The sequence below is a fragment of the Geotrypetes seraphini genome, chromosome 6 (assembly GCF_902459505.1).
Source record: "Geotrypetes seraphini chromosome 6, aGeoSer1.1, whole genome shotgun sequence".
Lineage (NCBI taxonomy): Eukaryota > Metazoa > Chordata > Amphibia > Gymnophiona > Dermophiidae > Geotrypetes > Geotrypetes seraphini.
In genome coordinates this window covers 142,478,887-142,491,381 of record NC_047089.1, presented here as the reverse complement: position 1 = coordinate 142,491,381, position 12,495 = coordinate 142,478,887, and the positions used below count along the sequence as shown (strand labels likewise).

At 45.2% G+C, this 12,495-nt stretch overlaps 1 protein-coding gene across 3 annotated transcripts in view; it reads left to right on the top strand.

The window, feature by feature from the left end:
* MRPL30 (mitochondrial ribosomal protein L30) overlaps positions 1 to 12,495 on the top strand; it is a 48,058-nt gene that overhangs the window by 24,442 nt on the left and 11,121 nt on the right. For all 3 annotated transcript variants that reach the window (XM_033949705.1, XM_033949704.1, XM_033949703.1), the window contains exons 4-5: positions 2,180 to 2,326; positions 2,533 to 2,606. In XM_033949705.1, coding sequence (XP_033805596.1) covers positions 2,180 to 2,326; positions 2,533 to 2,606 — 221 coding nt within the window. The remainder of the gene's footprint in view (positions 1 to 2,179; positions 2,327 to 2,532; positions 2,607 to 12,495) is intronic.

Below are 12,495 nucleotides of genomic sequence, written 5' to 3'. Positions count from 1 at the left end.
CCACGTGCGCCACCATGATTCTGATAGCTCCTCGTTGGCCCTGACAGCTGTGGTTCTCCCTTCTGTTGCAACTCAGTTCCAGGGAGCCTCTTCTTCTGCCTGTTTACGCAGAGTCGAGGTTATCTTCTTCATCCCAACCTTCAGTCTCTTCACTTAACAGCTTGGTTCCTCGAGACTTAATGCCCTTGTTCCAGTTCTCTCAGCCTGTGCTGGATGTCCTGGAGGCGTCTCAGAAGGAGTCCACTTGCCAATGTTACCATCAGAAGTGGACCCGCTTTTCTTCCTGGTGTGCTACTCGACAGCAGGAGCCGCTGTCTGCCTCCTTATCTGCTGTTCTGGATTATCTGTTACACTTGTCTGGGACTGGACTCAAGTCCTCTTCGGTTTGAGTCCACCTTAGTGCTAGTGCTGCTTTTCATCAGCCGATTGACGGGAAGCCTATCTCTGTTCATCCTGTGGTTTCCCGCTTCATGAAAGGCCTTTTCCATGTTCACCTGCCCCTTAAACCGGATCTTAACATGGTCCTTGCTCGCTTGATGAAACCCCCGTTCGAGCCGCTAGTGTGGGCTCACTTGGAGTATCTGACCTGGAAGGTTGTGTTTCTGATTGCTCTCACATCTGCCCGTTGGGTCAGTGAGCTTCAAGCCTTGGTAGCGGACCCACCTTTCACTGTCTTCCATCATAATAAGGTGGTTCTCCGTACCCATCCTAAATTCTTGCCTAAGGTTGTTTCTGAGTTTCACATCAACCAATCCATTGTTCTTCCTGTGTTTTTTCCTAAGCCCCATTCTCACCCTGGAGAAGTGGCTCCGCATTCTCTTGATTGTAAGCGTGCGCTGGCCTTCTACTTGAAGTGCACCACTCCTCATTGTTCTGCTCCCCAGCTGTTCCTCTCTTTCGATCCAAATCGCTTGGGTTGCTCTGTTTCTAAGCGGACCATTTCTAACTGGTTGGCCACTTGTATCTCTTTCTGTTATGCTCAGGCTGGTCTCTCTTGCCAGGTCGTGTCACAGGCCACAAGGTCAGAGCGATGGTGGCGTCTGTTGCTTTCCTCCGCTCTACTCCTCTTGAGGAAATCTGTAAGGCTGCCACTTGGTCCTCGGTTCATACGTTTACCTTGCACTACTGTCTGGATACTTTCTCCAGGCGTGATGGCCATTTTGGCCAGTCCGTTTTGCAAAATCTGTTCTCCTAATTTGCCAACTCTCCCTCCATCTCATTCTGGTTAGCTTGGAGGTCTCCCACATGTTGAGAATATGCTGCCTGCTTGTCCTGGGATAAAGCACAGTTACTTACCGTAACAGGTGTTATCCAGGGTCAGCAGGCAGATATTCTCGCAACCCCGTGGTTGGCTTCTTTGCTAGCTATCTGAACTGAGACCACGCTGAAGAGATGCATGCCCTAGGTCGGGTGGGAGGGGCATGCGTGCATGCGCGGGCCATTTGCAAGCTTGAAGGTCTTCAAGGAAGTCTGCTTGCAAAAATGTCCGCTAGGGGGCTCAGTCGGTGACGTCACCCACATTTTGAGAATATCTGCCTGCTGTCCCTGGATAACACCTGTTACGGTAAGTAACTGTGCTGTTCTATAACACAGACTAGCAGAAAAATATACACCATGCTTTGGGTGTGCACATGAGAAGATTGGGAGGGATGCTATAATTTTATGTGCTTTAATGCATACATCTAGGCATTTACACTAGTTAAAGGTCTGTTGTAAACAGTCGCATCTAGATGTTCTGTATATGCATTTTTGACCACGTGCACTAGTGTTATATAAAGAATAATAGACGCCTACTTTTCTTTATAGAATAGACTTAAAATAAGTGCCATAATTGGTGCCTATAGCAGGTGCCCTGTTATAGAATTATCTTGATATTGACTGTAATCTACTGTTACTTTTACTGTGAATTTAGATGCACCTTTGACACAGCAATGAATAGTTCAGAGCATTTTTCTCTGCCAGTGTTAAAATAGTGCATGCTGTTATGCAGGGAGTACCTATTTTATCTGGTGAAAATTTCAGTACATATGTGTCACAGCTTGGGATGTTATCGCATGTTTCAAATTTCTTGGACGTATCATTTTTATGATGGCTTTTTATGAGAATCTATAAGTATTGTAGAACTATTGCAAAATTGTTAATGTTTACAAATGGTTGTGTGAATTGTTTTTGCTTGCAGGTATTCCAGCCTCAACCTTCTGATCATGCAAAGTATGGAGGTGATCCACAGCAGCCTCATAAACTGCATCTCATTACCAGAATTAAGACTATAATTAGTCGGCCTTATTGGGAAAAAAATATCATACATGAACTTGGATTAGATAAAGTATGAATCATAATTTGATTTTTCTTCAGTAGCATATTGTTTAAGTGAATAGAAGTTTTTTTTTAAATTACAAGTTTTATTCAACATGCACACAAGCAATTTTATTTTTTATGGCATCTAAGTAATTAGTTTTTTTACTATATTGTGCATCATTATTAAAAGTAACTTCTTTTAATGTTTCTGAATTATTTTTATATTGCATCTAGGCACATCAACCGGTGGTGCACAAGAATATCCCTTCTGTTAATGCAAAGCTGAAACACATTAAACACCTGATCAGGTTTGTTAACTGTTTCTTAAGCCAACCACATTGTTAAAACTGTTTTCTGTTACAGATGTACAGGAGTCTGTACTGTAGCTGTTGATTCCCATTTCCTGTGAACTGCAGAAGGATATCACTTTAAGAACTTCCTCTCCTTCTGCAGTAGAGAACAGCACCCTCCTTAGTTTTCCCTTCTGCAAGCAAACTCAGGTGTCTTTTTGCTCTGTTTTTCTTTATTTTCGGGTATTTTTTCTGTCAGATTTTGGAAATTCTTTGTGGCTTCAGTGCTTAGAGGTCCCCTGCTCTGGCATAATCCACTGGGGAAAGGATGCAGTCCCGCATGAGAGGACTGCTGCTCCCATGCCAATCTCAAAGAGTACCTGCGGAACCACCCTGCTTTGGGTCCCTTCAGGTGCTCAGGGTACATCCCCCTGGGAGCGACTTACCTGCTGATTTTTATCAGAAGCTTGAGCTAGAGAATGACACAGGAACAAATTTGTCCTCATCCCGTCCCTGGAAATTTTATCACTGTAGATGTCCCTGCCCCATTCCTGTAAGCTCTGCTTTAACCGCACAAGCCTTGAACACTTATGATTTTAAAGTGTTTGAGGCTTGTACAGATGAGGACAGAGCTTGCAGGAATGGGGCAGGGACAGGAGAAGAATTCACGGGGACAGAAAAATAAGCTCCCGCGAGGATAGGAAAAATTTGTCCCCTTATCATTCTCTAGTTTGAGCGCAGGCTGTGTGGCCCCCCTAAGTAAGAACCCTCAGGGTATCAGGGAGCTAGCTGCATACTTTCTCCCCCATCGCTGTGTGAGAAATCTTGGGGGTAGGAGGCAGTGATCGTGGTCCATCCAAACAGCAGCCAGAAAAATTCCTTTGATGGTTGAGGTCTGAGCAATTTCTGAGGCAGAAATCCTTTTCCTGCATCCAGACTGATTCAGACAAACAAGCACTAGAAGTCACAGTGAATACTCCCATTATTCCTTATGGGGAACATCGGGAGTAGGGTGTCTGTAATTTTGAGTTTTAGTGGTTTCTGAGGTTAGTACTTGGGTTTCCCTCCTCCAAAACCCTAAAATCTGTATTTTTTATATTTGGTTCCGTCTCCAGCGGCCTGTTTTTGGCGTGATTTTTTTTTTATGGTTGCCATCTTAGATTCTTACCAATCTAATTTAAAACTTTTTTTTTTTCTGCCTCAAAATTGCTTGTTTTTGCAAGTGACTGTCTCTGATGGATGCCCCAGGTTTTCTAGTCCCGGATCCTGCCTTGGTTGTGCAGAGTTACCGGTTGAGGAGGGGCTGTGTCCCACATGACACAGGACAAGGAAGGGGGGAGTGGGAGCTTCGTGCTCAGCCACTGGTCAGTAATCCAAGGTCTTGGAATCTCCAGAATCCAGGAAACATTGGTCCAAGGGGATGAGATCCTACTCAGATGAACCAAGCAGTGATGGGTGAAATGCAAGCACGTGGTGGTAGATGATGCATCTTCTCTTCTCCAGTTTGGGGTTGCACAAGGAGCCTCAGGTCCCCTACTGCAAGGCTTTTCTGACTTTGTCAGCCTATTATGGAAAGCCTATTTAACTGGACCGTGAAACGCTATGCTGCCTTTGGGCGTGCCAGCTCCGCCTAAGAGGTATTCTTCTCCTAAGCAGGCTTCCCAGCCTCATACCACACCGGCTCCCAGTGTCGGTGACTAGAATGAGTGGAAGACCCTATCTGTGCCTTTATTATCTCAGGGCTCTTCTGCGATGGCAGATGATGTGGATCCCTTTTGAGATCCAGTTGCCAGGGGGCAGGAGCAGCGGCAGATCACAGTGATGATTCCTCTGTGCATCACCTTTTCTGGTCAGCTTTAGTTTCCCATGTAATTTCTGCACCCTCTCTATATTGAAGCTCCATGTCCAGCAGCCCTCTACCTCACAGTGCTCTGTCATGTGTGGAACCTGCTGTCTTGGTACAAGTGGATACTAATGACATAGGGAGATGTGGTAGGGAGATTCTGGAAGCCAAATTTAGGCTCTTAGATAGGAAGTTGAAGTTAAAATCCAGAATTTCCAGGATAGCATTTTCAGAAGTGCTCCCTGTTCCATGCACAGGACCCAAGAGATAGGCAGAACTCCAGAGTCTCAATGTGTGGATGAGGCGATGGTGCAGGGAGGAGGGTTTTAGATTTGTTAGGAACTGGGCAACATACCTGATGGTAACTTTGTAGACTCAGACTCAGATAAAGCCGAACTACTCAACAACTACTTCTGCTCAGTCTTTACCCGTGAGGTGCCGGGATTCGAACCGCAGCTACAGACAAGAGGGTGCTCGGAGGACCCGTTCCGAGATTTTGAATTCACCGAGAGCAACGTCTATCATGAACTATTGAAGCTAAAAGTAAACAAAGCCATGGGGCCGGATAATCTACACCCCAGAGTACTTCGGGAATTAAGAGATGTCCTGGCGAAACCGTTAGCCGTGCTTTTCAATCTTTCCCTAAGCAAGGGAAAAGACCCCTTGGACTGGAAAACTGCTAACGTCATTCCGCTTCACAAAAAGGGAAGCAGGTTGGAGGCTGAAAATTACAGACCGGTGAGTCTCACATCAATAGTGTGTAAACTTATGGAAACGTTGATTAAAAACAGATTGGATACGCTTCTGGATGACGAAAGACTGAGGGATCTCCAGCAGCATGGATTTACAAAGGGAAGGACTTGTCAAACCAATCTGATAAGCTTCTTTGACTGGGTAATGAAACAACTGGATGGGGGACAATCCCTTGATATCGTGTATTTAGACTTCAGTAAGGCTTTTGATAGTGACCCGCACCGTAGGTTATTAAACAAGATGAATACGATGGGTCTGGGAGATACATTGACTGCATTGGTTAAAGACTGGATTAGTGTTAGACTTCAGAGGGTGGTAGTAAATGGTACTCCCTCGGAAATGTTGGAAGTGACCAGTGGAGTGCCACAGGGCTCAGTTTTGTGTCCGATACTGTTTAATATCTTTGTAAGGGATCTACCTCAGGGACTTTGAGGTAAAATTGCGTTATTTGCTGATGACGCTAAACTATGCAACATTGTGGGCAGCGCAACCGTGCCAGACACTATGAGGCAGGACCAACTTTTACTGGAACAATGGTCTAATACTTGGCAACTGAGTTTTAATGCCAAAAAGTGTAAGGTGATGCACTTGGTAGCAATAACCCCTGCAGAACATACACCCTTAATGGTGAAAACTTAACAAGAACCATCGTAGAACGAGACCTGGGTTTAATCATTAGTGAAGATATGAAAACTGCCAATCAGGTGGAGAAAGCTTCAGCCAAGGCTAGACAAATGCTAGGTTGCACCCGGAGAAGTTTTATCAGCCGTAAGCCTGAAGTCATGCCGTTGTACAGGTCGATGGTGAGACCTCATCTGGAGTACTGTGTTCAGTTTTGGAGGCCACATTATCAAAAGGATGTGAAGAGAATGGAGTCGGTTCAGTGTATAGCCACTAAGATGGTCTCAGGACTTAAAGATCTCCCATATGAAGAACGTCTAAGCAGACTGCAGTTATATTCTCTCGAACGCAAAGAAAGGGGTGACATGATAGAGACATTCAAATATCTTACGAGCCATATTGAGGTGGAGAAAGATATCTTCTTCCTTATGGGTCCCACGGCAACCAGAGGGCATCCGCTCAAATTCAAGGGTGGGAGATTTCATGGTGATATCAGGAAATACTTCTTCACCGAAAGAGTGGTTGATCAATGGAATGGTCTTCCACGTCAGGTAGTTGAGGCCAGTAACACACTCGACTTCAAGGAACGATAGGATAAACATGTAGGTTCGCTCCGGGGAAATGCTTAAAAAGAGGGTTCTTGTTGAGGAAGGATTCTTGGAGTGGGTTCGCTCCGGGAAATTCTTAGAGGGAGGGTTCTTCGAGTGGGCAGACTTGTTGAGCCGACGGCCCTTTTCTGCCGTCATACTCTATGTTTCTCTATATTGGGAAGGGGGAGCCTATTATGCAAAGATGGGCTGTACTTTAACTAGAGTGGAACCAAGCTGCTGTCGTCAACATTTAAAAAGGAGATGGAGCAGCTTTTAATCTAAAAATTGGGGGAAGGCCGACAGTCACTCAAAAGAGCATGGCTCAAGACAAGATATCATCATAAAAGGAAAGACCAGAGTATCCTGTTAGTGAGATTGCAATACAGGCCACAATAGACCTGGTTTCCTTAAATACAGAGCAGTCTAATTTTAAAGATTGCAAATTATCCATGCCAACTGCTGAGCAAATTATAAATATGCAAATGCCAGAAGCCTAAGAAACAAGATGGAAGAGTTAGAATATATTGCACTAAATGAAAAGATAGATATAGGCATCTCTGAGACCTGGTGGAAGGAAGATAACCAATAGTACACTGTCACACCGGGGTACAAACTATATCACAGTGATAGGGTGGATTGAATTGGTGGAGGCGTAGCATTATATATTAAGGAGGGCCTTGAATCAAATGGACTGAAAATTCTACAAGAGCAGAAACACACCTTGAAATCCCTATGGCAGTGGGGTACCAAGGGGGGAGGGGGCAAGAGGGGTGGTCCGCCCCAGTTGCAGACCATAAAGGGGTATTCCCGGGATCGGCATCATGGTCTGCAAACTTCATTGCTTTGCTGTTGTCGGGCCTTCTTCTTTGGTCCTGACTTTGCAGAAGCAGGCAGAAGACCCGACACCAGCAGAGCAGTGAGTTACGGCTGCAAACTATGAGAGAATGCTCTACTTCTTGAGGCCTGCTGGGGCCTTCTCTCTGTTGCATCATTGATGACACAGCAGAGAGAAGCCCTGGCGGAGTACACTTCAAAAAAAATCTCACAAGGAGGGGGGGGGGGTCTGTCGGGTCCGGAGGTGCTGCACAGAGGGATGGGAGAAGGGCTGGCGTTGGGGCCCTGCGTCTCTGGAGACGCCCCCTGTGCATCAGCATGCCTTTCTCTTTCTTTCGGAAGTCAGCAGAGGAAGGGCAGGAGCGCTGAAAGCTCCTGACATACAGCGCTGGATTGATGGATTTTTTTAAAGGTATGGGGGTACAGGGGGTATTCACTCCATTAAGATGCACTCTTATTTCCACCCACTTTTTTGGGGGGAAAAAGTGCATCTTATGGAGCGAAAAATAAGGTATTTATCAATGATCTAGAGATGGGAATAACTAGTGAGCTAATTAAAATTGCTGATGACGCAAAGGGCTTCTATCAAATTGTGCTAGCAGTTTTTAGCACAGAGAGCCTTGCTGAATGGCCTGCGCTGCTCCTGATGCTCATAGGAACTCTATGAGGGTCGGGAGAACGAGAGGGCACTCTCTAAAATTGAAAGGGGATAGATTCCGTACAAACGTAAGGAAGTTCTTCTTCACCCAGAGAGTGGTAGAAAACTGGAACGCTCTTCCGGAGTCAGTCATAGGGGAAAACAACATCCAGGGATTCAAGACAAAGTTAGACAAGTTCCTGCTGAACCAGAACATACGCAGGTAGGGCTAGTCTCAGTTAGGGCGCTGGTCTTTGACTAGAGGGCCGCTGCGTGAGTGGACTGCTGGGCACGATGGACCACTGGTCTGACCCAGCAGCGGCAATTCTTATGTTCTTATGGGAGCAGTGCAGCCCATTCAGCTTGGCTCACCGCGCTACAAACTGCTAACGCAGTTTGATAGAGGAAGCCCAAAGTTAAAATTGTTAAAATTCAAGAGGACATTGGGAGACTGGCCATCAAAATTGTATTTAATTTGTTTTCTATCCTGTTCTCTCCAAACAGCTCAGAACAGGTTACAGGTTTACATAATGACGCAGTGGTTAAAGCTACAGCTTCAGCACCCTGAGGTTGTGGGTTCAAACCTGCGCTGCTCCTTGTGACCCTGGGCAAGTCACTTAATTCTCCCAGTGCCTCTGGTACATTAGATAGATTGTGAGCCCACCGAGACAGACAGGGAAAAATGCTTGAGCACCTGAATAAATTCATGTAAACCATTCTGAGCTCCCCTGGGCGAACGGTATAGAAAATTGAATTTAAAAAAACAAAAATATAATTATACAGTTAACAGGTTACAGTTTGCCATAGTTATAGTACATTTTTTTTAATACAATTTTTTATCCTAACTCAACACATACTTAGGATCTAATACTGATATATATAATATACAGTTTACAGGTTAAATTTGCCATAGTTAACCTTTTCCTATCGTGTCCCGGATGACGGAACATTCCCCAAAAATGTTGTTGCCATCGTATGTCCCATGGCATGGGACATACAGTACACCTTCTATCTATCATTTGTCCCATCTATTGGGACATTGTGTTTACAATAGCTGTAAATGATAACGGTGAATAATACAAAACTTTACTAAAATAATTACGATTGGAACCAGCGTATCGTAAAATTTATTATGATAGGAAAAGGTTAACAGTTCAAGGTTTTTCAATACAAGTTTTTATCCTAACGTGACACATACCAGGGATCTACTACCGATATACATTTCTTTGAAATCCATCAGTCATGGGCAGGGGAGTTACGTGAAGAGAGATGTTTTTATTGCTTTCCTAAAGTTGAGTCCTTCAAGGAATCTGATCTGTGGGGGCAGTTGATTCCAGTGGCTTGGTATGAAGTGGGAGTAGGAACATTATTTGGCGGTTTGTAGTTGATTGGCACAACCAGAGGGTGTTTTGAGGCATATTTCATCCTGAGAGCGGAGGGACCTGTTTGGCGCCAACTGGACGACATTCTGGGGGAAGAGCAAGCTATTCAGGAAGGACGGACTCCACCTCAGCAGAGACAGAATGAGGCTACTTGCAAGAGAGAAGTTGAGAAATTTTTAAACCAGGAAGAAGGGGAAAGCTGACAGTCGACCGAGAGAGAGAGTCGATGATTCAGGAACCGGTATACCTGGAGGATACCATGCAGGAAGATGGAGGGGAAGACTCAACAGATCGCAGACAGGACAGACCGAAAAGGACACATGAGGGAAGGACATGTAAGAAGGGAACAGGCTGCAAACTCGTGTATGTACCCGAATCAAGGAGCCTTAGAAATAAGATGGGTGAATTAGAAACTGTAGCACAAAAGGATGACGTCGGCATCACGGAAACATGGTGGACTGATGAAAATGTCTGGGACACGGTGCTACTGGGATACAAACTATACCGCAGAGACAGAGTGGCTCAAAAAGGAGGAGGCATTGCCATATACGTCAAAGAGGGAATTGAATCTACTGGAGAGAACACGCCTCAACGGACGGATAAGTTAGAGTCTCTATGGGTCAAAATTCCAGGAACAAATGGACCAGAAACTAGGATAGGCATCTACTACCGACCCCTAGGGCAGTCCGAAGAAACTGATGAAGAAATGACAGATGAGATTAAACGCAACTGCAAGGGAGGCAACACAGTTATCATGGGCGACTTCAACTATCTGGCTGTGCTAGAGAGACCAAGTTCCTGGAAACTGTAGGCGATTGCTTCCTGGAACAACTTGTCTAGGCAAACACGAGAGGAAACGCAATTGTGGACTTAGTTCTAAATGGACTGTGAGGACCGGCACAGGATGTAGAAGTAGAAGGGACTCTGGGAAACAGTGATCACAATATGATATGCTTCAACCTGGAAATAGGGGCGAAGCGTCGGTCCAGAACGACGGCCACGGCCCTAAACTTCCGAAAAGGAAATTACGAAGGGATGAGACGCATGGTGGGGAAGAAAATTAAGACGTGGATAAACACTATAAAGAAGCTGAAGCAAGCTTGGTCTCTTTTTAGGGATACGGTCACCGAGGTGCAAAATCTATATATACCACATATCAACAAGGGATCAAAGTGGAAAAAGAATAAAGAACCGGCGTGGCTCACTGTAGAAGTTAAGGAAACAATCAAAGACAAAAAAACCTCGTTTAAGGAATGGAAAAGATCAAAAGCAGATGAAAACTGGAATAAGCACAAACAACATCAACACAGATGCCATAAGGCGGTAAAAGTGGCAAAAAAGACTACGAGGAAAAAATAGCCAAGGAGGTGAAAAACTTCAACCTGTTCTTTCAATTTATTAAAGATAAACAACCCACGAAAGAAGCAGTGGGACTGTTGGATGACCAAGGAATAAAGGGAGTGCTAAAGGAGGACAAAGCAATCGCCGATAGACTGAACACATTTTTTGCGTCTATATTTACCAAAGAGGATATATACAGCATACCGGAACCCATTAGGCTATATGCTGGAAGTGAAAACAGGAAACTGACAGAGTTTACAGTCAGTCTAGAAGAGGAATACAGGCAGATCAATAGGCTTAAGAGTGATAAATCCCTGGGACCGGATGGCATCCATCCGAGGGTCATCAAGGAAGTGAAAGGGACCATAGCTGAACTGCTTCAACTAATAGCCAATCTGTCAATCAAACAGGAAAGATTCCGGAGGACTGGAAGGTGGCGAATGTTACACCGATCTTCAACAAAGGTTCAAGGGGAGACCCAGGAAACTACAGACCGGTGAGTCTGACCTCGGTACTGGGAAAGATGGTAGAGGCGGACACAGTCTGATGAGGACCAGGCAGCATGGTTTCAGCAAAGGCAGATCTTGTTTGACAAACTTGCTGCACTTCTTCGAGGGAGTAAACTCTTAAAGTCAATTCAATTTGTTACCTTTGCTTAATCTTCTGTAAACTGCATAGAACTTCACGGTATTGCGATATATAAGCTGTTATTATTATTATTAAACAGGCAGATAGACAAAGGCGTCCCGATCGACATTGTATATCTGGACTTTCAGAAGGCGTTCGACAAGGTTCTGCATGAACAACTACTTCAGAAAATTGTGAGCCATGGAATCGAGGGAGAAATACTCATGTGGATTAAAATCTGGCTGGGGCATAGGAAACAGAGAGTGGGGGTAAATGGGCAATACCCGGACTGGAAGAGCGTCACAAGTGGGGTGCCGTAGGGCTCGGTGCCTGGACCCGTACTTTTCAACATCTTTATAAACAATCTGGACATAGGTACGACGAGCGAGGTGATTAAATTTGTGGATGACACAAAGTTATTCAGAGTAGTGAAGACGCAAGGGGATTGCGAAGATCTACAACGTGACATAATCATGCTCGAGGAATGGGCATCGACATGGCAGATGAGGTTCAATGTGGATAAGTGTAAAGTGATGCATGTCGGTAACAAAAATCTCAAGCACGAGTACAGGATATTCGGGGCGGTACTTGGAGAGACCTCCCAGGAAAGGGACTTGGGAGTTCTGATCGTCAAGTCGATGAAGCCGTCTATGCACTGTGTGGCAGCGGCGAAAAGTGCGAATAGAATGCTAGGAATGATAAAGAAGGGGATCACGAACAGATCGGAGAAGGTTATCATGCTGCTGTACCGGGCCATGGTGCGCCCTCACCTGGAGTACTGCGTCCAGCATGAAGAAGGACATGGTACTACTCGAGAGGGTCCAGAGAAGAGCGATTAAGATGGTTAAGGGGTTGGAGGAGTTGCCGTACAGCAAAAGATTAGAGAAACTGGGCCTCTTCTCCCTCGAACAGAGGAGATTGAGAGGGGACATGATCAAAACATTCAAGGTACTGAAGGGGATAGACTTAGTAGATAAGGACAGGTTGTTCACTTTCTCCAAGGTAGGGAGAATGAGAGGGCACTCTCTAAAGTTGAAAGGGGATAGATTCCATACAAACATAAGGAAGTTCTTCTTCACCCAGAGTGGTGGAAAACTAGAATGCTCTCCCGGAGGCTGTCATAGGGGAAAACACCCTCCAGGGATTCAAGATAAAGTTAGACAAGTTCCTACTGAACAAGGATGAATGCTGGTAGGGCTAGTCTCAGTTAGGGCGCTGGTCTTTGACTAAATGGGCCGCTACGTGAGCGGACTGCTGGGCACAATGGACCACTGGTCTG